General features: G+C 39.8%; 2 protein-coding genes across 11 annotated transcripts in view; one reads left to right on the forward strand and one right to left on the reverse strand.

The window, feature by feature from the left end:
- LOC105497746 (succinyl-CoA:glutarate-CoA transferase) overlaps nt 1-4,118 on the forward strand; it is a 749,568-nt gene extending 745,450 nt beyond the window's left edge. The window contains exon 14 of one of the 2 annotated variants that reach the window (XM_011769072.2): nt 3,661-4,117. In XM_011769072.2, coding sequence (XP_011767374.2) covers nt 3,661-3,824 — 164 coding nt within the window. In that variant the 3' untranslated portion in view covers nt 3,825-4,117. Of the gene's footprint in view, nt 1-3,660 lie in introns of both variants that reach the window. The other variant, XM_011769071.2, reaches the window with a different exon arrangement.
- Nucleotides 1-23,322, reverse strand: part of LOC105497742 (putative uncharacterized protein encoded by LINC01549) — a 98,170-nt gene that overhangs the window by 36,379 nt on the left and 38,469 nt on the right. For 6 of the 9 annotated variants that reach the window (XR_011622313.1, XR_011622311.1, XR_011622307.1 and 3 more), the window contains one exon: nt 3,355-3,477. Coding sequence is in view for 2 of the 9 variants with exons in the window: in XM_071095078.1 (XP_070951179.1) it covers nt 3,355-3,477 (123 nt within the window). In the remaining 7 variants the exon portion in view is untranslated. Of the gene's footprint in view, nt 1-393; nt 445-3,354; nt 3,478-23,322 lie in introns of all 9 variants that reach the window. The other 3 variants (XR_011622312.1, XR_011622319.1, XR_011622309.1) reach the window with 1 other exon arrangement.

The raw sequence follows: 23,322 nt of genomic DNA on the forward strand, positions 1-23,322 counted from the left end.
TCCATCCAAGTATGCAGACACTTAAAAGTCTTGATATTTAGTTGACAAATTTTTCCTCCAGAAGGATTGCACCAATTTACACTCCTATCAGCCACCAACCTCTTAAAATCAAACAAAAATTCCCACATTATTTGCTAATTTTATAAGCAAAAATTTACCTTGTTATTTTTACATACATTTCTTAGACTATTACTGATATTGAATGATATCTATATAATATTACTCAGTGCCCAAACCAACCTTCAGTAGGTATTGCTGACTTTGTTTTGGAAATGTGTAGACTGAGGCTCTGAGACCTTAAGAGTTCTGAAGTTCACACAGCTTGTACGTATTTAAAAACAGATGAAAACATAGATATTAGTTTGCCAAAAAATTTAAGAACATGTGACTTACCTTGCTCATAACTTTTTAGATGAAAGATCAGATCAGTCATTTTCTTTGAACCTTAGATATAAATAATTATGTCAAATATTTTCTACTTTTTGAAACAAATGTGTTTTGTGAGCCCTTTGTTTTCTTCATGCAAACCTTATTCAGAGAGGGATGTCTCTGCTATTATTATTATTGCACAGGGTTGCAAGAACAGATTTCAAATGACTCATGGGAATTTAGCTTTCTCTGAGATCTTGACATCACTTTGTCCCGTTGCAGTCTATGTCTTTATCCTAGCAAGTGTGAAAAAGTTGCCAAGTAATACCATTTTACCAACCTAAATTCTTGAAGATGTTTGATGTAAAAGGTTAAATACTCTTCGTTCTCAACTGGTAGCATACTCTTCACTGTAGATCTGGAAGCTACCAGAAAACTATGGCATACAGTGGGAGTAACACAAGTTGAACTGCCCTTTAGTTTGGCTGGACCTGAAGAATTCCCTCATTTGATCACTGTGTGGAGGTTAAAAGTCTAGGTTTTTAGTACTGATATGCATAATATGGATGAATCTCAAAAATATTATGCTAAGTGAAAGAAGCCAGACACAAAAAGTCACAAATTATATATGATCCTACTTATAAGGAGTGAGCCAGAATAGATAAATCCATAGGGACAGAAAGTAGATTAATGGTTGCCTGGATTTGGGAGGAATGAGGAGAAGCTGCTTGTTCACTTTAAAATGGTTAATTTTATGTTATGTAAGTTTTACCTCAATAAATTATTATTATTTTTTAATCCAAGTTATTGAACCCAACAGACATGAAATTGGAATCTAACTCTATCATTTTCTAGCTGTGTGAATTTGGGCAAGTTATTTTAATTTCCTAACCTTAATTCTAACTTTAACATTTAAACCTCCATTCCCTTTAATGTCCTGATCTGGAAATAAAGATGACTGACAGTCTACCTACCAGACAGGACTGTTGTGAGAACTGTATGCAATGATGTATTAATACATAAAGCCTTTGGTGCAATGGTTGACACATCACAAGTTCTTAAGAAATGGTAGCTGGGCCAGCCTGATCAACATGGAGAAACCTCCAACTCTACTAAAAATACAAAATTAGCTGGGCGGGTGGCACATGCCTGTAATCCCAGCTACTGGGTAGGCTGAGGCAGGAGAATTGCCTGAACCTGGAAGGTGGAGGTTGCGGTGAGCCAAGATCATGCCATTGCACTCCAGCCTGGGCAACGAGAGCGAAACTCCATCACAAAAAAAAAAAAAAAAAAAAAAAGAAAAGAAAAAGAAAAAGAAAAGAAAAGAAACGGTAGCTGGACTATGATCACTATTACTGCTACTGACTGACTTGCTACTACTACTGCAGCAGTAGCTGCAGGAGCTGTATTCCAACCCAGATTCTTGGTATATTCAAATGACTATTTTCCATTCTGGAGTCTTGCTTCAGGAAATTCAAGTGGGGTAAAGTCACATGACATTGACTTCAGGAGGCATATATTGCCTCAGTGGAGTTCTTCTTTTGATAGACGGGTTTTAGATTAAAACTGTTTTTAATTACTATCAAAGTGGAACAGAGTTGGAGAGAGCAATGAGTAAGGGTCAGATCCCTAAACCATCACATTATTGGCATTCTTGGGAGAGCTGTGGACCCTGCCTCCAAGTGTGTGCTATAGTTGATTTCTCTCTTACTGAAAAGGGACAAACCCTTGAAAAGGTAGTCATGCACTGAGGCATTGAAAAGAAAATGTGAGAAGAAAACAACGAATGTCACTAAGCTTCAGAGAAGGAAAAACTTTAGGCATCAGTTGAAAGTTGTCCCTCTGTAGTGGATCGGATGTGTTACACAAAGGCACAGCTTGACGGTGTTAGGAGACCCAAGTCCTCCATCTCTATCAACAGTGGCATGTGCAAAGGTACTTTTATTAATGGAATTCTCCAAAGAGCTCAAAGCTCATTTGCTGCCTTACTGATGGACATTCTTTTACTCACTCATGCTTTGGTTTTATTTGTTCTTTCTATGGGCTCCTCAAATCAAGAGAAAGCCAGAAAAAAAAAATTGAGATAGGAATATCCTGTTTTATCAAGTCTTCTTGTGACTACCATCTCATTTGTTCTCCTGAAGCCTAATCAAATGAGACATAAAGGACAGCCAACATAAATACCACTTACTGAATGTGATAACAAAGGTAAAATTAGTTTCAACAACATGTTCCCCAGTGTCCAGTTTCTCCATGGAAGAGTGAGAAGTCAGAAGTGGCCGCTGATGTTATGGAAAGTTCATGGCCTTTAATGTAAGACAGTTCCAGTGGACACAGATTTTCATCCAGGCCCTACGATTAGCTATGTGGCCTTGAGCAAAACTTTAGGTTTTAGGGACTTTTGTGTCCTCATGGGAAGAATGGAGATAGTAAAATCTATTTCCAACAGTTCTTAAAAGCATTGCTCAACTCTTTTTAGAGGAACTTAGTGCCCAGCACCCCTTTTCTCCTCACACTATAAGCTTCAAGAGAGATGTTGTAGCAGCTTTTGTAATCATAGTAACCAACAAGTTTTGTGCATTAGCATGGGTGAGGGAATGCTTACGTAGTGCTTTCTGTCTATTATCTCAATTAAATCCTGACCTCAAGTCTGTATGGTAAACAGTTTACCGTGTGAATTTCAGTCATTCATCCAAGATGGCTCTGCTAGAGAGCATAAGAGCTGAGAGCAAAGCCTAAGTCTCTCTGACAGTGAAGCCTGCACATACAACCTCTTCTACCACCAAAAGCCTTGAACCAGGGTCTAGCTGAGGTTTCAGTGATCTGCAGTCAGTTGAACTAAACCATGGACCCATACAGTAGACATTGAGTAGTCAACTTCTGGGATGCTTTCACCTGGGATCAAATTTCCAGCTTCAGAGAGACACTATGTTTCTGTGGTCACTGTTCTTTCCTACCCAGAGTTCACTCAGTTGAGTGCCTTACCTCTGAGTCTTCATGACGGGAACACCAGCTTCCAAAAGAGGCCCGGCACATGTTAGCTTCATCCATGCAGCCCCACTGCATGGCGATGAGCGAGTCAGATGAACACTGCACATTTGGATGAACCTGAGTCAAGAAAAGCCACAAGTGAAAACACGTTTATTTCCAAAACGATGGTGCGTCTGCAAGGGTGTAACTGGTACTCATTGATATTTTTGGCATTCATGGAAAACACCCCAGGCTGCTTAGGTAATTAATTTCCTCGGGTTAGTCATTAACAGGCTTCCTGCTTTCCTTCTCCTTTGGCAGGCCCAGCTGTGAGATACAGTAAGTTCAAGATGTCAGAGGCCAGGCCGCCTCCCCTGCTCGGGCAGCACACGATGCACATCCTGAAGGAGGTCCTGAGATACGATGACGGGGCCATCAGGGAGCTGCTCAGCGCTGGAGTGGTGGCCCAACATGAAACCCACTGACAAAGGAAAAGGGTTCTTCCTCATAACCTCAATCCGAATACCCTGGCAAAAGCAACACTTTGCTTGGACCCTTCTCCCCTGTTCTGATACCACTAAAAAGAAGATTTAGAGCAACTCCCGATTTCCTGCATGGCGTCTCCAGAATGGCTCTGGTATTAATGAATCTAGTGCCTTTTAAATGTACCCCACGTTTTGTTCCCTACTATTTTTTTTTCAGATGATGATTTAATTATGGATTTGTGGGATTTTTAAAAATAAAGATTTAAATTTTTTCCTGGAAAAATGCACTCCTCATTCTAATTACATTAATGTCCTAAACATTTGCTCCTTACCCGCCATGCCCTCACCCCCGCCCAGTCCATACAGGCCTGAAAAAGAACAGATCTTTTGATACTTTCTACTTGTACATAAAATCTGCATTTAACTTTGCGTTAGGGAGTCAAAGCAATAAGCAGAATGACAGTCTCTGTGATTGATTTTAAACAGAATAACTTAATTCTGAGCTCTTGAACCCTTTGTTAGTCTGTAATTTAAACCATGGACTTTGCTGATGTCCATTATAAAACTGAGCTCCATTCTCCCCTGCGGGGGTAAATATTTACTTTATGTTGTATTTCTCTGGTGATTTGATGCTATGTGGCAGAAAATCGATTTTCCCCAATGCATTTAGAGATGTAGGTATCTGTCTGCACAGGTAGGTGAGAAGTGGTTCTGCACTTGGTACCTTATTTTGAGCCAAGTGAAAATGCAACAGGGTTTTTAAATGAATTAAACAGATTCTTAAATGACTATCCAGGTATTAAATAATTTATACATAATGACAAATAAAAGAATGACAGGAAGACATTGCTTTGTAGTCTGAGCATCCGCTGTTGAAGACTAGATCATGCCTTAGCATTGAGTATTTCAATGATTATAAAGTATAAAAAACACCTGTGTCCAGTAGGTGAGAAATGACTAGGATGTATGTTGCAGGATAAATTGTTGCTCAAGACTGCTAGGCCCAGGTGTAGTCTGGGGAATCAGATGAGCCCACAATCACTATTCTGAGATGACCTCAACTCCTGGCTGTTAGGCACATCTATGTTAAAGTAATGTTATTATATACCAAATGGTAATTGAAAGCTAAATTACAGATGTTCATCCTTCAAACTGTGACTTAAAACTCATTTTCTTTTCCTCTTCTTCTTTATTAAAATGATTTGAGTCATTAATCTATGCTGTAAGGCCTAAGATGTTTCTAGAATGAAGGATTCCAAACAAATAGGAAGCTTGTCTTCTCACAAGGTCTCATGACACTTTTCCAAAGAATGTTTACTAATTTTTGAAACAGTTATTGTCTTCTCTGCTTTGCTTTTTGTGGACATCTTATTCTGAAGAACTCCTGCTGTTATTCTACTGGTCAGAATCACATCATACAAGGGTAATTGGATGCCTTATGCAGTACTTTTCCCCACTTGGCTAATTCACAAATGCATACTCAGAGACATTTACTTCAGGCCAGGTATTGAAACATTTCTTTATGCTTGTACATTTAATATGAAGAATGGTAAAAGATTAGATGGCAGAGAATTGGCAAAACCACATATCTTGAAATACAGGCCCAACCATTTCTTCTGCTGATCTGGGTAGATATCTTGAAATGTTAGTTTACTCAGTTACTGAGCAGATCCTAAATATCTGGGCAAACATATGTAGGATGATATTGATCATGTATAGGGGACAGAAAATTCCTCTAAAATTTTCAAAATTCCCCTAAAATTTTCAAATCCATGTAGAGTGCAGTCTTCAGACATGACACAGTCACAATTAAAACAAAAAGACCATTGCTAGTGAAATTATGTATGTAAGTATCTAGGACTCCACCTACACAAGTCAAAATGAGCCAGAACTTTGAACCTACTGGTCAACCAACAGAAAGCATTCACTGTGCTCTACTGATTTAGTGAAATAAATAATATGGAACATATTTCAAGTTCAGATGAATAATTAGTCCTGAAAGAAACATCATGCTTGCTAAAATTTCTAACAATATGCCCCAGATCAAGTTATGCTTATAAACAAATGTGCTGTTTTAATTATCGGGGCCTATTATCTTACACATTCCTGAAACAGAGCACACTACTAATATACCATATGCTCAAGTTCAGTTTGTGTCAAGGCCTGCCTTCTGGCAGGTTTGGGTCTAAGGTTGGCTTAGAAAATTTTCTGAAACTCCATGGGCTACTCGTTACAGAATTGGAAGTGTGTCCATAAGCAAATGAGCTGCTTTTTCTTGTGTGTGTGTGTGTGTTTTTTTTTTTTCCTGAAACTTTTTACTGCCATGATTTTCTGATTAATCAAGCATGATATTTTCCAGGCAGCAGTCTGATATGCTGAATGCTTCTCTAGCAGAAGAGAAATGAACATTGATCAACTTTGTGTGACTACCTAATTACTTGGTGTGAGCATGTGTTTGATCCATCTCCTAGGGGTTAGAAGTACAGTCATGATTTAAGGAAACAAAGAGGGGGCCGGGCACAGTGGCTCATGCATGTAATCCCAGCACTTTGGGAGGCTGAGGCACCTGGATCACTTGAAGTCAGCAATTTGAGACCAGCCTGGCCAACATGGTGAAACCCCATCTCTACTAAAAATACAAAAATTAGCCGGGCGTGGTGGCAGGCACCTGTAATCCCAACTAGTTGGGTATCTGAGGCAGAAGAATCACTTGAACCTGGGAGGCGGAGGTTGCAGTGAGCCGAGATAGCGCCACTGCACTCTAGCCTGGGTGACAGAGCGAGACTCCATCTCAAAACAAAGATGGTTTTATACAGGCTAGTTCATACCAGGACATTAGGCTGGATAGCACCACAAGGCAGGGCTTTGGTATGAAGACTTCACAACTCCTGCCCTTGGGAAGGCTGCACCTTCTCATATCTCACCTGAGTTTGCTATTTCACCACTGACTCTTTTGTGCTATGGGATTGGCATGTTGTATTTTAAAGGCTTTATAGATATGAAACTTGTAGGTCCCACAAATGCTGCATTCGTGCATATGATTCATACTCCAGATAATGGAACTAAAGAATCTGAGAATGAAGGCCGGATCCAGGCTGGACAGACTGTGCAGATCTTCAGCCTCTTCTCATAACTGCTCACCATTGGCTCTCAATTGGCAAAGGAGATGAGTGGGAAAAATGCACATTCTTGCCCTCCATACCCTAACCCTGGGCTATTCATTTTCAAACTCGTTCCCCAAGATTATGATAGTCTCCTTGCATTTGCCTCTGTTCATGGGAGACTCCCTGATGTAGTGAGCCTTCTAATTGATGGAATTCTTGAGGTATAAATGGGCCTGAAAGAAGCAGTTGCTTGACTTGATTATAGTATGAGTGATCTTTAGGAGGTTAGGATGTCAATCTCACTCCTCTCCCTTCTTCATCTAGTGGTACCAGTACTGGTGCATGTGTTTGATAAGGAAGATGAAGAGATGCCTCAAAGGTGTATATTTCCATTTCAAACAGCAGCTAGGGAAAATAAAAAACCCATCACAGAGGTTTTTTATATTGCCGTCTAAAAGTTTTCTTAGGCATAAGGGTATAATTGAATTTCTTCTTACTATCCCAGTATAGCAATACTAGGGTTAAATGTTTCATGAATTACTGCTTTCATAAGATGCTTAAATAGTTTCTCCATACAGACACACCATGCCATTTTCTGAGCATGAATGGCCCTGAATGTTTTTGTAACATCTCAGTTGCCTGGGTTCTGTTTTCCAGACTGGAGTGCAGTGGTGCAATATCAGCTTACTGCAACCTCTGCCTCCCAGGTTCAAGCAATTCTTATTTCTCAACCTCCCAAGTAGCTGGGACAACAGGCATGCACCACCACTGCCTGGCTATTTTTGTGTTTTTAGTAGACACGGAGTTTTGCCATGTTGGCCAGGCTGGTCTCGAACTCCTGACCTCAATTGATCTGCCTACCTCGGCCTCCCAAAGTGCTGGGATTACAGACATGAGCCACTGTGCCCAAAATGGCCTTGAACTTTTAAACAAGATTGGCAATATGTAGGACAGGCTTCTGTGGTGGGATTAGTGGAGCAGAAGCAACTCCACCTGATATGTTTCCCCCAACACCCATTTAAAAATACGTCTTCCGGTGTCACTTTAGGAGATTAAAGTATTATAGGCAAATGAATGCAAATACTTTGCACTAATACATTTATTCCACACACTCAGGAAAACAAGCACAAAAAGAGAGATTTGGAGGAATGGGAACTGGAATAGGCAAATTCGATTGGGGGAAAGGGAAAGAGAGCACACCCAGGAGCAGCAGATCCAAGGACACATTTCCTTGGAAGACTCTGGAAGCCACAGGCAGGAGGAACTCACCCTGACACGTCGGTGCTGAGAGGGAGGGGCAGGCACTAGAAAGAGCTCGAACACTACCCAGATAACAGAATTTACTCACCTTGAGTTTTCATGAGAAGCAGCTCTTTTTTCTCATTCATTAAGACCTTAGGGTTAAAAGTACAGGAAAAGAAAGTCCTTTGCAACATAAACAATTGCTGCCTCCCCGCTCTTCCATTTTCGCCTCTTTCTCTCTTTGTCCTGATTACTCCCATTCTTACTTGTCTTTTTTTTCATCCTTTGAACCTCTTCCCCTCTCTCTCCTTCTCTGGAGTAAAAATCGTTTTCCTCCCATCCTTTTATCTTCCAATCCCTCCTCTTCCTCTTTCTTCTCTCCTTTCTTCATCTCCTCATCCTTTCTCTCTCTCTTTCTCTCTCTCTCTCTCTCTCTCTTTCTCTCTCCACACACTGACACACGCACAGAGTTATAGATCCATGTTATACAACCGTGGATACCAAAACCTGTGTCCGACCTTCCTAATGACCTTTCTCAGCCATTAGGAAGATAACTAGTGGTAATTCTCACCATGACTTCACCCCCACAAGCAGTCTTGAATTAATCTCTGGGTGGGGTGGCTCTTTAATAACTAGCTGCCACTTCTTGTCCCTTGAAATGCAGGGAAAGAAATGAAAGGGTGCTCCAAATGCTACTCTGGGCTGTGGCAGAGTTTTCAGGCTCTCTGGCTCTATGTCGCATGCACCCAGTTCTAAGGGAGAAAACCTAAAGTAAATAAAATAGAATGCAGAGCAGAGTCTAGACTCTTCCTTCCAGGCCCAGGCACTGTGTTCCGACCCCAGATGCTGGAGCCGAACAGTGTGGGTCTTGCTGTTGTGGTTGCAGAGGAAGTTCCATTAGGGCAGGAGCAGGGAGAGCATGATGGCGTGATGGGGGACTGTTCCGCTCCAGCATCAGGCTGGGTCTTGGACTTTGCCTCTTACTCTTAGCGAAGGAAAATTTACTCAGCCTCAGGTGGTGATGAATAGTTTGTCCCTGGCCATTTTAGTCCAATGGCCTCCAGAAGGACGGTGCCCTCACCTCTACCTTGTTAAATAGGGTGATTCCATTCTCATGTTCCCTTTGCTTTCTTCTCCCAACAGGCTGAAAACACTTCACTACATCCCTCCCTGTGCCTCCTCCCTTTCTCTTTCTTTGCAGACTAACCATGTGACAGTCCATTCAACTCCAGTTAGTTTCTTTGGCTCCTGACCACATAGATTGGGGGAACAGTGTTTTCCTGCTTCGCATCCCATCACCCACACCCCTTCCTCTCGCCTAGAACTTTGCATGAGTGCTCACCATAAAACAGGAGACTCAGCTTCAGAAGACGCAACTGGGATATTGAAAGAAAAGAAATTAATGTCAAACTACCACAGGAAAATACCTTTCTTTCCACCCCTCTTACCTCTTTGTGAACCCACAAGAATTTGGATCTCCATAGCATCTCTTGGTATGGGATGTGGCAACATGCGTAACACACATTCACCCTGACGGTCCTGGATTTATGTTTTTAGATTTTACAAAAAACTTCCAGCTGTTCCTGATAGAAGCTTTGAAATGTACTCCTGATGAACACTGTTGTGTTCTTTCCTTGGAAAGGGTCAGGAAAATTATAGCTTCCATTTTGGGAGGCCAGTTAAAGAAACACTATCTCTAGAGGTAGAAAAATGAACTCTCTTTTCCTATCTAGGACTGCCTCTTCATACAGCTGAACATGCTTGCAATGGCTTTGACACCGGCCACAGGGAAGGACAGAAATGCAGTAACTCCACCAGTGCGACGGGAGAGGTCTGAGGCTACAGAAGACTGAAGCCCCCGTTCTCAGAAACACGACAGAGCCGAAGTAGCCAGTGACTTGGGCTCCCACCTCCAAGTCCACGTTTCCCATATGCTGAGTTCCAAATGTTTTGTATCATTCTCTAGCTTTACTTTCTGGAGTCTGGGAAAACTCCAGGGCAAGGATGTAAGCCCAGCATGCAGGCCAGAGGTGGTGCTGAAGACTTGCTAAGTGAATCATTAGCTGAACTCACTGACAAACCACGGAGAGGTGACAACGATCCAAACTCAATGTTTTATGCAACTCCTCTCATACAACCTGGGTGACATGAGGTGAAATGAGTAGCTTGGTGGGTCTCTGTGTGGGTGCATTTCTGGGGGAAGGTTTATTAGCTCGGCCAAAAAAAGCTCTCAGATCTAGAATAGGCCCAGATGGGGGGAGACAGAGGACTCTGACAGTTGTCAGAGTTATTACCTTTAATTTCCTGAACAAAGTGGAAGTAGATTTACAAGACGCATCCATGTAAAATAAGAACTCTTTATATATATAAAATAAGATTAATATATATAAAATAAGATTAATATATATAAAATAAGAACTCTCCCCAGATATATATTTATGTCTCTATATCACATGCTCCCATATATATGTCTCTATATCTCTCTCTGCATATATAATACATGATATATATATCATAAGCTTACAAGAACATTTCTTATAAGCTTATAAAACATTTTCAAATATTGGAGCATATATATATACACACACATATATATGCTCTCCCTATATATAAGGAGAAAGCAAGAGAGAGAGAGAGAGAGAGCATCTCTTATAAGCTTATAAATGATGGCTTACCAAAAATTCTGAAAACTGTTAGAACATGAGTGAAACCTATTTCCAATTAAATTTCAGATTCTTGGACAAATAAAATCTAGAATTGTATATGTAACTCCAGTAGGAGTTTTAAAAATTGTATTAGTAGGAAAACATGCATTTATATAAAAACCTACTCTATGAGCAAATTAAACAAAAAAATATAGTCCCACAAAATGAGAAGACACAGCAGTGAATTGAACAGATAACTTCTTTTAGTTTTGGTTTGTTGGAACATTTTCAAATATTGGAGCAGAAGCAAGAAAGAAGTACATCTTCATGTTTGTTTATTAAGCTATGAATGAAGCTCTTTCTAATTGGCACAATTAGAAGTGCTCGCTGCATGTTTTTTGCTGTCTTAGTCCCCTATGCTTATCTGACCAAAATAGCTGTCACACACTGAGCTATCATTATCTGGTTACTGGTGGTTCTCTTCTATTAAACTATAATATAATTGTGGGTATCATGGTCACTATTGCATCTCCAGTTGTTATCATGGCGCCTACTCTATAGAAGATACATCACAAATATCTGCTGAATAGACATCCTCTCACCCACCAGATTATAAGTTCTATGAGACAGAAACTGGTCATATTTTTATTTTATTACGCATAGTGTCTGTAATAGCCTTCAAGGATAGTCACCATCTGTTCCTCCCTATATGTGCATGTGCCTCTTTCTTGCAAGAAATGCACTTTATTTCTCCTCCCTTTGACACTGAGCTAGTCTTTTTTCTTTATTTCTTCTAAAAAAACAAAACAAACAAAACAAAAGGGATACATGTGCAGAACATGCAGGTTTGTTACATAGGTATACACGTGCCATGTTGGTTTGCTGCACCTAGCAACCTGTCCTCTAAGTTACCTCCCCTCACCCCTCACCCCCTAATAGGCCCTGGTGTGTGATGTTCCCCTCCCTGTGTCCATGTGTTCTTATTGTTCAGCTCTCACTTATGAGTGAGAACATGTGGTGTTTGGTTTTCTGTTCCTGTGTTAGTTTGCTGAGGATGATGGCTTCCAGCTTCATCCATGTCCCTGCAAAGGACATGATCTCATTCCTTTTTATGGCTGCATAGTATTCCATGACACCGAGATAGCCTTGTGACTTGCTTTGTTTTTGTTTAAGAGGTGAGCCCTTGGTCCGTCATCCAGGCTGGAGTGCAGTGGCACAATAATAGTGCATTGTAGTCTCAAACTCCTGGGCTCAAGCGATCTGCCACCTCAGCTTGCTGAGTAGTTGGGACTACAGGCATGCACCACCATGCACAGCTAATTTTTAATTTTTTTGTAGAGTTGGGGGTCTCACTATGTTGGCCAGGCCAGTCTCAAACTCCTGTCCTCAAGTGATTCTCTCACCTCAGCCACTCAAAGTGCTGGGATTACAGGTGTGAGCCACTGAGCCTGGCCATGACTTGCTTTTTAAAAAACTTCTTACTTTAAGTAATTTTAGATTTACAAAAAATGCCAAAAATAGTACATAGAATTCCCATGTACATTCATCCAGTTTCTGCTAATGTTAATGTTTTATATAACCAATGTATCATTATGTAAGTTGGAAAATTAACATTGATATAATCCTATTAGCTAATTTATAAACATTATTCAAATTTTACCAATTGTCTCACTTGGGTAGGCAGAATTCTAAGATGGTCCCCAAGATTCCCAGCCACACACACTGTCTCTCAGTTATCCAATCAAACACTAAGTAAGTGCTGCTAGGGAAGGAATCTGTAGATATAATGAAGGTCCAAAATCAGTTGATCTTAGTATAGAGAGACTCTCCAGGTGGGACTGAGCTAATCACATGAGTCTTTTAAACCTGGGTCTAGAGGTCAAACTCATTAGGCCTCAGATTTGAAGCACAAAGAGGATTTGACATGTGGAAAACCCCCATGGCTGGAAGTAGTTACATGGCAAGGAATGCAGGTGGCCTCTAGGAAGTGAGAGAAGACCCAATGGACAGCCAGCAAGAAAACAGAGACCTCAGTCCTACAACCACAAGGAGCTGAATTCTGCCAACAACCTGAATGAGTTTGGAAGTGGATCCATTTCCAGAGCTTCAGACAAGAACTCAGTCATGCCAGCTTGATTTCAGTCTTGTGATACCCTGAGTAGTGATACACCGTGCTGGAATTCTGACCTACGGAACTGAAAGCTTATAAACGACTGTTGTTTTAAGCCTCTAAGCTAGGAGTAATTTGCTATGCAGTGATAGTAAATGAATATACCCATGAATGTCATTTTTTTTCTCATCCAGGATCAATTACAGGATTCCACATCACTTTTAGTTGTCATTTTTTCTTAGTCTTCTCCAATCTGGGTCAGTCTGCAATCTTTCTTTGTTTAATTACCTTCAGCGTATTGTGCAGTTATTTTGTAGAATGTCCATTAATTTGGTTTTGTGTGAAATACTTCATTATTAGATCAGGATTATGTATTTTTGGCAAGAAATTTCAGAGGTGATTTTGGATCTTTGCAGTATATCGTAACAGGAGGTACATGGTGTTAAGATATTGTATTACTGGTCTTTTTAACTTTGGTCCTTTAGTTAAGGCGGCATCTTACAAGTTCCCTTTAAAAGTCCTGGGTTTGTTTTTGTTTGTTTGTTTGGTTGGTTGGTTGGTTGTTTGTTTCTGTAATTAGTAAGCATATTACGGGTAAATATTTTGAGACTCTATTAGTTCACTTTGGCCGCTGTAACAAATTACCACACTCGTGGTCATGTAAAACAATAGAACTTAATTCTCTTAAAATTCTGGAGGCCGGAAGTCTTTGGATTTCATTCTGATCACTATCATTGAACTGAAAGAAGAGTGTTACAGGGCTGTGCTCTCTGTGGAGGCTCTAGAAATGAATTCCCTTCCTCACATAGTCTAGCATCTCAAGCTGCATTCCTTTCATTCCTTGGCCCATGGCCATTTCTTCACCTTCACAGGCAGTGGTGTAACATCGTCTCTCTTTCACTCTGCTTTCTTCCTCCTCCTTTACATGATCTTCTGTGTGCCATCAAATCTCCTTCTGCCTGTCTCTTGTAAGGAAATTTGTGGCTGTATTCAGGGCCCACCCACACAATCCAGAATAACCCCTCCATCTCAAGATCTTTCACTTAATCACATCCATAAAGTCTTTCCCATGTAATATAACATTTATAGATTTCAGGGATTAGATAGAATGTGTTATCTTTTGAGGAGGCTTTTTCTAGGATACCATAGAAAATATGCAAATATTCTGTTTTTCATTATAGTTTCGCCCACTAATTTTAGCATCTGTCCGTGATTCTTGCCTTAAACAATTATTTGGTATTCTACTTCTATTTTTCCTGTTTTTAGATTTATTAACTGTAATTCTATTGTAAGAGTTGCCCATTCTCCATTTGTTTATTTATTCAATTATTTATTTATATCAATATGGACCAGTTGACATTTATTTTATTTTGTGGGTTATCGTTTACTGTACTCATTATTTTATTGCTTAAATTGTCACAGATCTGGCCACTGGGAGCTTCTTCAGCATGAATTGAATGTCCTTTCAACACACTCCTACCTTTTTATGAACACTTTCTTACTTTCTGTCAATACAAGATGTTCAGGATCATGTTGTATTTTTCCTACAGTAGCCCTGGAATTAATCAGTTCTCCAAAAAATGCTTGTTCCTTTTACTAGAAAATGGTATTTGGAAAGCAAGGTCTGAATACTAGACATGCTAATTGTTACTGGAATATCATTATGACTAAGTCCTCTTTACAAATGAGGGAGGAAATACATGCATACACACACACCCAGCCACACATTGATATTTGTTTCTATATGTATCTTTCACATATTTTTAAAACCACATGCCATTTCTAAGCTAAGTCTTTAAGAGGTATGGCATCTTCCTTTTTTGCTCTTGGAAATCAACCAGCATGCTAGATGTGCGAAAATCATCCTCTGAAGAGGCCCAAGCTGACTATGTGGAGAGAGAGGGGGGCCATTTGGAGGAGCACCAGTATACCAGACATGTGACTGAAGCTCTCTTGGATATCCAGCTTATCTCAGCAACCAAGGGAATACACCTGAATGAATGACCCCAGCCAGTGCCACATGGAGCAGAAGAACCTGCCCATCTGAACCTTCACCAAATTTCTGACCCACATACATTGACATTGTTTTAATCCATTAAATTTTAGATAGTTTGTTATATAGCAATACATAATTAATTGTAAATTCAGAGAGGAGTTTAACTTCCTGAGTGCTTTCTGCAGTCAGGTCATCTTTATAGTCCCCCAAAACCCCACCTCCGCCAGTGAGCCTTACCCTCTGGTTTTCACATCTTTCAGTGATCTCCACTCTTTGTCAACCCTTGTCTGGAGGAGGCATTTTGAAAGGGCAGTGTTGTTTGCTGTATGTTAACCTCTTTGGGGGAGCTCAGGATAGAAATTACAGCAGTAATGGTAGAGTAGGTAGTAAAGGGTATGGAACACAAATATTAATGAGAAACTTCTGCAAGGACTTCCCAAACTAACCTCCACGTTCTAGACCAGTGGTTCTCTGGGAGGAGGGTGGCAATTTTTTCCCTCATGGGAAATTTGGTAATGTCTGGAGACATTTTTGGTTCTCATAACTGGGGGCAGCATGGAGGAGGGTGTGGGGGAAGAAGGATTGCTACTGGCATCCAGGGTGTAGAAGCTGGGGATAGTGGGTACTGATAAACATTCAGCAATGCACAGCACAGCCCCACAGCAAAAACTCAACCTAAAATGTCAGTAATGCTGCTGCGGAGAAACACTATTCTAGAGGAAGCTAATCCTTGAGGTGGGAGAGCAGGTGCCTGACCGTCCTATTTATCTTTTTTTTTTTTTTTTAACATTATATAAGTTTAAGGGAGGATAGAGGTGGGCTGATTGCAGTATAATTGATCCACAGATAAAACTTACCATAGTGGTTTTTTGATGAAAAATTCTTGTTCTGACTTCTCGTGAAATTCTTATTTTGGATTCTTGCAATGAGTATGTTTCTAACGTGGAGGAAGCACAACATTCTATCTAAAGAAGGGTCCTCATTAATTGTTCTTTAAATTTGCAGTTACATTAGGGACATAAGTCAAATTACAGGGAAGATCTTAGTTCTTAATATAATTAAAGAACTATAAGTTGTCTAAGTGACACTGACCAGGCCGCATCCCCCTCTGGGCTACGGTTTATTCTGATGAGTCAGGGGCTCTGAGGACATAATTTCTAAGATCCGTATTTTGAGTTCTGCCATTCTTATTTCTTTCATACTGTGGATACACAGAGAATGGAATAAGTATAGAGAAAATAGATGGACAGTTTTGAACAGTGAAGTTTAAAGGAGAAAGAAACTTTAAATGAGGAATTGACTGTACCTCTTTTGGGTATCTGGTAACCCAGATCTGTAGGGAAGTAGAGTGTTTACAAAGTTAAGAAATATCAAGTGAGAGAATTCATACCTTCCTTGGCACACCTTCCTAACTCTTTGATGTACACACTCTTCAGATGTCTGCTCTGGAGAAGAACTGAGGTGGATTAAAGCTAAAGTGTTGAGCATGAGAGGGGTCTGAAGTCAGGGCTTGCTGACTGGGTCACAGCTGTGCAGCCTCAGCCAAACCTGGCTGATCCCTTGATCAGAACATAACAGTAACGTACCCTACCCCACTGAAAACCTGCAGATCTAGAAGTCATAGGATCTTCTCTACAATATGGAGCTTCCGAGAGGGACTTGAGGACATGAAAAAGAGGATAAATACATGTGCAAAATGTTAATCAACATTTGCAATTCTGTCCAATTGTTCTAACAAGGTTAAAATGAGGACCAAAAAACTTACCAACAAGCTTCCCATTGGAAAAAAACTACTTTGCCAAAGGAAATGGTATTTTAAAGAAATGAATTGAAAAAAATATTTAAAGGTCATAAGATAGAATTTGAGCCTACAGGATGACTTTTTCTTGGCCCTAATTGTTGACTCTGTAGACCTCAGCAAGTTACACCTAGAAGATATGCAATGGGAAGGGCATCTGGCAACCAGACTTCTGCACTGGTTTGTTGATTTTATTGCATTATCAGAATGTGGCCAGGCTGCCAGGCCCACCCATTCCATGTCCACATTCTTTTCCATGTCCACAGCCACCATTTTAACCTACGCCCTTCTTGCTTCCTCCTTCTCACACTTCAGTCATTCCTGCCCTTTCTTCCAAATCCAATTTTAAAAGTCAGTGGTCTAGTAAACCTTTGAAAAATTAATTCCAGTTTATTCTGGTTATAACTGATTACTCCTTTACTCAGCTCAGTACTTATGCCTAACTTTATATTGCCATCAAAAGCATTGATGAAGATTTTGTGTTTGTTAAGTTTTGGCTATACAGAGAGGATTAGGACAGGTACTCAACATCAAGGAACTTAAAACCAAGGTTGGGAGGCAAGACATATAAAATTGATGCATAATAACTCATCCTATTACCTAAGAAATGCCAGTGTTGTTGAAGTTCAGAGATGGGAATGACTCTGTAAACTGCTGTGCTTAGGAAAATAATTTTGTAGGAAATGAGCCTTTATTTTCAAAGAAAAACAAGACTCATATAAGTAGAGGCATGAAGAGTGTTACATGCAGAGGTGAGCAGGCCGTGGAGGCAGGAACACCATTGGCATATTTGGAAATAGAAATCTTAAGTAAACAAATTTAGTTAAAGGAGCCTTGTGGGTAGTGAAAGAGGGCAATTACATGGCAATAGATTGGAAGACTGGGAAGAAGCAGATTTCAGATGATAGTTGGAGACCTTGAAAGTCAAGAGGGTAATTTTTCTGTAGGCACTGTGATGGCGTTGTAGGTTTTCCACCAAGGAAATGACTCATCCAAAGCTATACATTGTGAAGACGGCCCTGACAGTTGTGTATAGAGTGGACCAAAATTGAGCCAAAAGAACCAACTGTCATAATCTGCCTTTGAGATAGTAGAGACCTAGATGAGACATAGTAGTCTTGTATGTTCGTTTATACATTTTGTTCTATATATCTCTGTTATATTAAATTAACCAGATTATAAATATCTTGTAAGCCAGAGACATTTTCTTTTCAGTTTTATATCATGATTCTTCTCGCCTATACAGTGCTCTGGATTAAGTGACTGTTAGTGAGTAACTGTTGCTGTTATTATCACTCCGTAAATTTTTATCAGGCTTAGCTGCTCCAAATTAGTTATAGACATGTAGCACTGATATGAGCATGTAAGAATTTGTGATATACAATATATTCTCTGTATAACATATTCTCTAGGGCCAAGAGTGCAGAGCCACTTTGATAGATCAATGCTGTTCAACTGGGAATCCTAAGAGTTGTATTGCAAGAAGGTGCAGGAGCCTAAGAAGCCACTACCATACTTAGAGATCTATAAACGTACCTCCTCATCAGGCTTCAAGATCTATCCTTTACTGGAAGAATATATATTTATACAAGGTCACAGTAGTGGGTATGATTAATACGTGGGAGAAACTGAAGCTAAGTCTGAAAATCTCAGGCCATCTGTCTGCCTGCTCCATGGAAAGTATCAGTCCCTGTTACAGATTTAGGCAGAGCCCATATGCCACTCTGCCAAACGGCACTGCACTTAATTATGGGATTCTCCCTGGTCAAGTTAGTCATGGCCAATTAAAATGGCGGTAGCAATTTCCTTGCACTCTGAGTTCTAGATGGTCTTTTCTACTATTAACCCTTTACTGCTCACATGTTTTCTTCTGAGATAGATTGGAAATTTCTTAAGGGTAGAGTTTGTCTTACATGTCTTTTGTATTCTGCTTAGCACTTGGCACAACACAGGAAATAAGTTAGTGTTCAGGAAATAGTTGTTGAATTGGACCGTTGAGAAAACTCACTGTCTCAGAAATCTTTCTCTCAGAAATTTATTTTTCCATGGGGAGGATGTGCTTCTGGTTTTAGTCAAAAAAGCTTGAGGACATGTTAGTGTAGTTCCATATTGTCTAAAGTTTAAAAGGTGGCAGAACGAAAGAGTGTAAAATGAAACAGCACCCAGTTGTTCAGTCCTACCCATGGCATTGATGAGGCCATGTCTTCCATTCCAGGCTAATTCCTACAACTAATCATTTTTCCTTCTCCTACTCAACACAGTTGGAACCCCTGAATCCTTCTTAAGTATCGCTTTAGACAGCCACTAGAAATCAACCTGAAGCGACAAAACAAATAAAATGTGTTTGTCATTTCAAGACCTTTGAGGCAATAACCAGTTGCATATTTAGAAAAACTTCCTGTAAGTCTATAAGTGTGTAGACCAGAATGCTAATAAAAGCTAACCTTTACAGAATCTATACGTAATCTTCCCCTTCATCCATCTCTCCTGCAAAGATGAGTCTGTGCCAAGCTTGGTGGTCCTAGTCTCCCTGCAGTGATTATTTTAGAATGAGCATGGGACCTAATTCTGGTCCAAGGGATGAGGGAAACCTCCTGGAAAGATTCTGGGAAAGTTTGTCTCACCTTTTCTAACTGAACATGAACAAGAAATAATGCCACAGGTCGTCTTAATGTTGTCCATGGGCTGCCATTATGTGACCAAGACAGAGAGCAGCTTTGGGATGAAATCAATGCCAAGAATACCATAGAAGAGGGGAAAAGAACCTGGGTTTTGGACAACCCATTGAATTGTCAGTTATTTTGTGCTGAAGCTTGCTTTTCTAGATTCCAACTTATATGAAACATACATTTACTTATTGTTTTGGCCATTCTGAGTTGCTGGTTTTTTTGTTTTTTTGGGTTTTTTTTCCCTTTTTTAATTGCAACCATAATACCTCTGGACAGGTCAATATTCCAACTTTGTCGAGATTATCTCAATCCTCATAATAACTCTGTAAGATTGACACTGTCTTCATCTCTATTTCTCAGGTGGGCAAATTGAAAATTAGATTGCTTGAGTAACTTTCGTAAGGTCATAAAACCATGCATGCCAGAGCTTTCATGTGCACATAGGAAGTCAGACTCCAGAACACACACTCTTAAAACATTACTCTTAAACCCACACTCTTACAGCTGTCTGTCAGTTTATTCCATGGAAAGAACAGTAGGACCGTACTAGAAAATATACATGCTTAGCATATTGAAGTTTCTAGAAAGTTATTTAAATACTTTAAAGGAAAGGGGATCCTGTGTGTATACCAAGTTGAAGATATAACTTAGGTGCAAATGCCACCCATGGCTTAGAAGTCTGTGTATGAGTAGTGTTTCATTCGGCTTCTTTCCTTCTAGCAGGCTGGAAAGGAAGGAAAGCTTCACCACCATAAATCAGAGGCTCTCCAAATTCCTCCTAGGTTGTTTCAGGCCCATGGAAGGTGGAGTCGGTGTGTGGGGCTGGTGAAGGCCTTTGGGGCAGTTTGGCGAATAACCATGCTGAATGTATTTGTATTTGTGCATCCATCCCAGGGCTGCTGCCTAGAGCCACGGGTTCCCGCTGTGAACATACACTGGTTGTGCAGCCGCGACTCGTGGAGGGGGCTGTGCAGCCTGGAGCCATTCCAGGACTCCACAGCATCCGCGGTCTAATTTCCCCTGAGATCAGTCTTTTTTTTTTTTTTTTTTTTTTTTTTTTTGACAGTACCCTTTCTTAGAATTCATAAAAGCCTTTCTCTTCTTTAATATACAAATGGATTTTTTTCACTTAGAGCCTAGACAAAGTTCAAAATCATTTAAAGTTAATATCTACTCAACTTTGTTTGCAAGGAATCTCTTCCTTTAACCTCTTGAAGCTTCCTTCAGCCAAAGCATGTGCCCAAACGAACAATTTCTTTTGAAACATGGCTTGTAATCGACACGTTAGTCTTTAGATAAAATGTAATAAACAATTTAGCAAGTGCTTTCTAAGAATACCTTTCATGTTACACCCAAATGTGTGTCTGTGTGTGTTTACCAGAAATGACATGTGATTTCAAGGTTCATTATTGGATATTTCCCCCAAAATCATTAGCCATGGGTTCTATAAATTTTTTAGATTTAACCAGTGTAAAAGTAATTTTGACATATTCTTTAGTTTTTTGATAATGTACTGCAGTGAATTAATATGTACTCAATGAGTGGGGAGTATGTGTGTGAATGGAGTTTTTCTCAACACACAAACATTTTCTTTTTATAAAAATTTCAAGCATAGCTCTCATCTGAAAACCACTTAGTTCCAGCTTTCAAAATCAAAATGATGGGAACTTCTCTAACTGATTTACATCCCTGTGAGAGATTCTTAGATTTGTCTTTAATCTTAACCTGTATACACCAAGAGCTGACCATGAATGTAGGGACTGGACTTTGAAATTCTCAGTTCTAGAAATAAAAGCCTGGCTGAGTTATTACATACTTGAGGATTTACTCCATATACTGCTGAATCTTCTTTGGTTTTACATTTCTAGATTATGCTCATCACATTAAATTGCTTCTGCACATGTGCATGTCACATATTCTGAAACGACATGGTGACAAAACCAGACATGATGAAAACACCAAAGATCTAAACAAAGCTCTAGAATTCCACTGTTCTGTCAGATAAATGGCAGATTTCTAGTACTCTTCTCTTCTATTCTACTCTTCTCTTATCTGCTTCAGTTACTTCCCACTTCTAGGTGCCCCAAAAGTTTCCTTCACTTTCCCTGTGATGGAAAGTATCAGATTTCTCTTTCCTTTTTGAGGGTGTTCCATTATATCTTCTTTTGTTGCTTCTTCTTCTTTTTTTAAAACCAGGGCAGGGTAGGAGTTAGGATTGAATTTTAATTTCCAGCAGTCCTTTCTACTACCTCTTGTTTTTCCATTTTCATGGAATTCTGCTCTTGTTTTATGAGCATTGCCTTGTTTCAGTATCTCTGAGAATGCTAATTTAAAGATTTTCTTTTTTAAAAAATATTATCCTGTTTCCTAGTTATTTCTGTTTTCTCTGGTGTCACTTTTCCTGTGTTTATCTCTGTTGAACTGCAGACCTTCCCCAATTGTATAGCGATTCTTCATAGTCCATTCACATCTAAGAATAAGGCAATATTGGCCTGTTTGGCATTCCTCTGTGGACAGGGCTGATTGGCTGGTAGGCTTCACTTTAGGGTGAAAACAGGAGGAGCTGGCTATTGGGCTGAAAAGGCCTAGATGCTACATTTTGGAGTGCTTTGCTCTTGGGCACCAGTACCCACATTAGCTGCTCTAGTTTTCCTTAGACAGGTTTTGCCTTGTTTAAAGGAAAAGGAAGTCTGTTATTTTTCACTTGAAAGGAAAATACTTTACCAGATATCATTCTGTATGCAGATGTCTGGATGGGTGAATGTGGTAAAGTTGTCGGCTTTATACTGAGCTCTCCAGGGCAGATCAATACCCTCCGCCAGGAAAACCCCTGCTACCCTCCACCACACATGCACATACTTGAGAATGAAGCTTTCTCAAGCTTACTTTCTTTTTTTTTTTTTTTTTTTGAGATGGAGCCTCGCTCTGTCGCCAGGCTGGAGTGTAGTGGCACAATCTTGGCTCACTGCAACGTCTGCCTCCCAGGTTCAAATGATTCCCCTGCCTCAGCCTCCCGAGTAGCTGGGACTACAGGCATGCGCCACCACGCCCAGCTAATTTTTGAGTTTTTAATAGAAACGGGGTTTCACCATGTTGGCCAGGATGGTCTCGAGCTCTTGACCTTGCGATCCGCCTGCTTTGACCTCCCAAAGTGCTGGGATTACAGGCATGAATCACCGCGCCCGGCCCCTCAACCTTACTTTCTAAGTTCCCACTCATCTAAACACTTTACGTATTTAAGGAATTTCATAATTTTGTCTACTGATGACTTCCTTCATGTCCTGTCTGTCATTTTTTGAAATACCTTTTAATTTATTCACTATGATTTAAAACCTATTTACTAGGCAAAATTTTAAAACATGTATAAAGTTAGAGATAATAGTGTAATTAACCTCCTTGTATTCATTATCCAGCTTCAACAATTATCAATGTTTTGTGAACAGCTTATTCATTTCTTACTTTGTTTTCTAGAAGTATTCATAGCAAATCCAGACATCATGTCATTTGTGTCTTGAATATCTCAGTATATATCTCTAATTCAGAAATACATGCATACATGAACTTCTCATACCTAACACAATCAACAATCCCTTAACATTCTGTCATACACAAAGATTGTTAATATTGCTTCTGTTTTCCCCAAAGTGAGATTTTATAGTTTGAAATGAGGCCTAATCATGGTTCACGAAATATCTTCAATGGTTACATTTCTCCAGCTTCTTTTATTCTATAATAATTCATTTTGCATATTTTTTTCCATATTACATTTACCTGTTTTGTTGTGGTAACAAATGACCCCCAAATCTCAACAGCTATGACATAAAAGATTAAATTTTTTAATTTCTGGACCACAGTGCACACTGTCTGCAGTTGGGCAGTCCTTTGGCCTCTCTCCATGTGTCTTGTTTTTCTGGGACCCAGGCTATTTGTGTCA

Source organism: Macaca nemestrina, chromosome 4 (assembly GCF_043159975.1).
Source record: "Macaca nemestrina isolate mMacNem1 chromosome 4, mMacNem.hap1, whole genome shotgun sequence".
In the NCBI taxonomy this organism is placed as follows: Eukaryota; Metazoa; Chordata; class Mammalia; order Primates; family Cercopithecidae; genus Macaca; species Macaca nemestrina.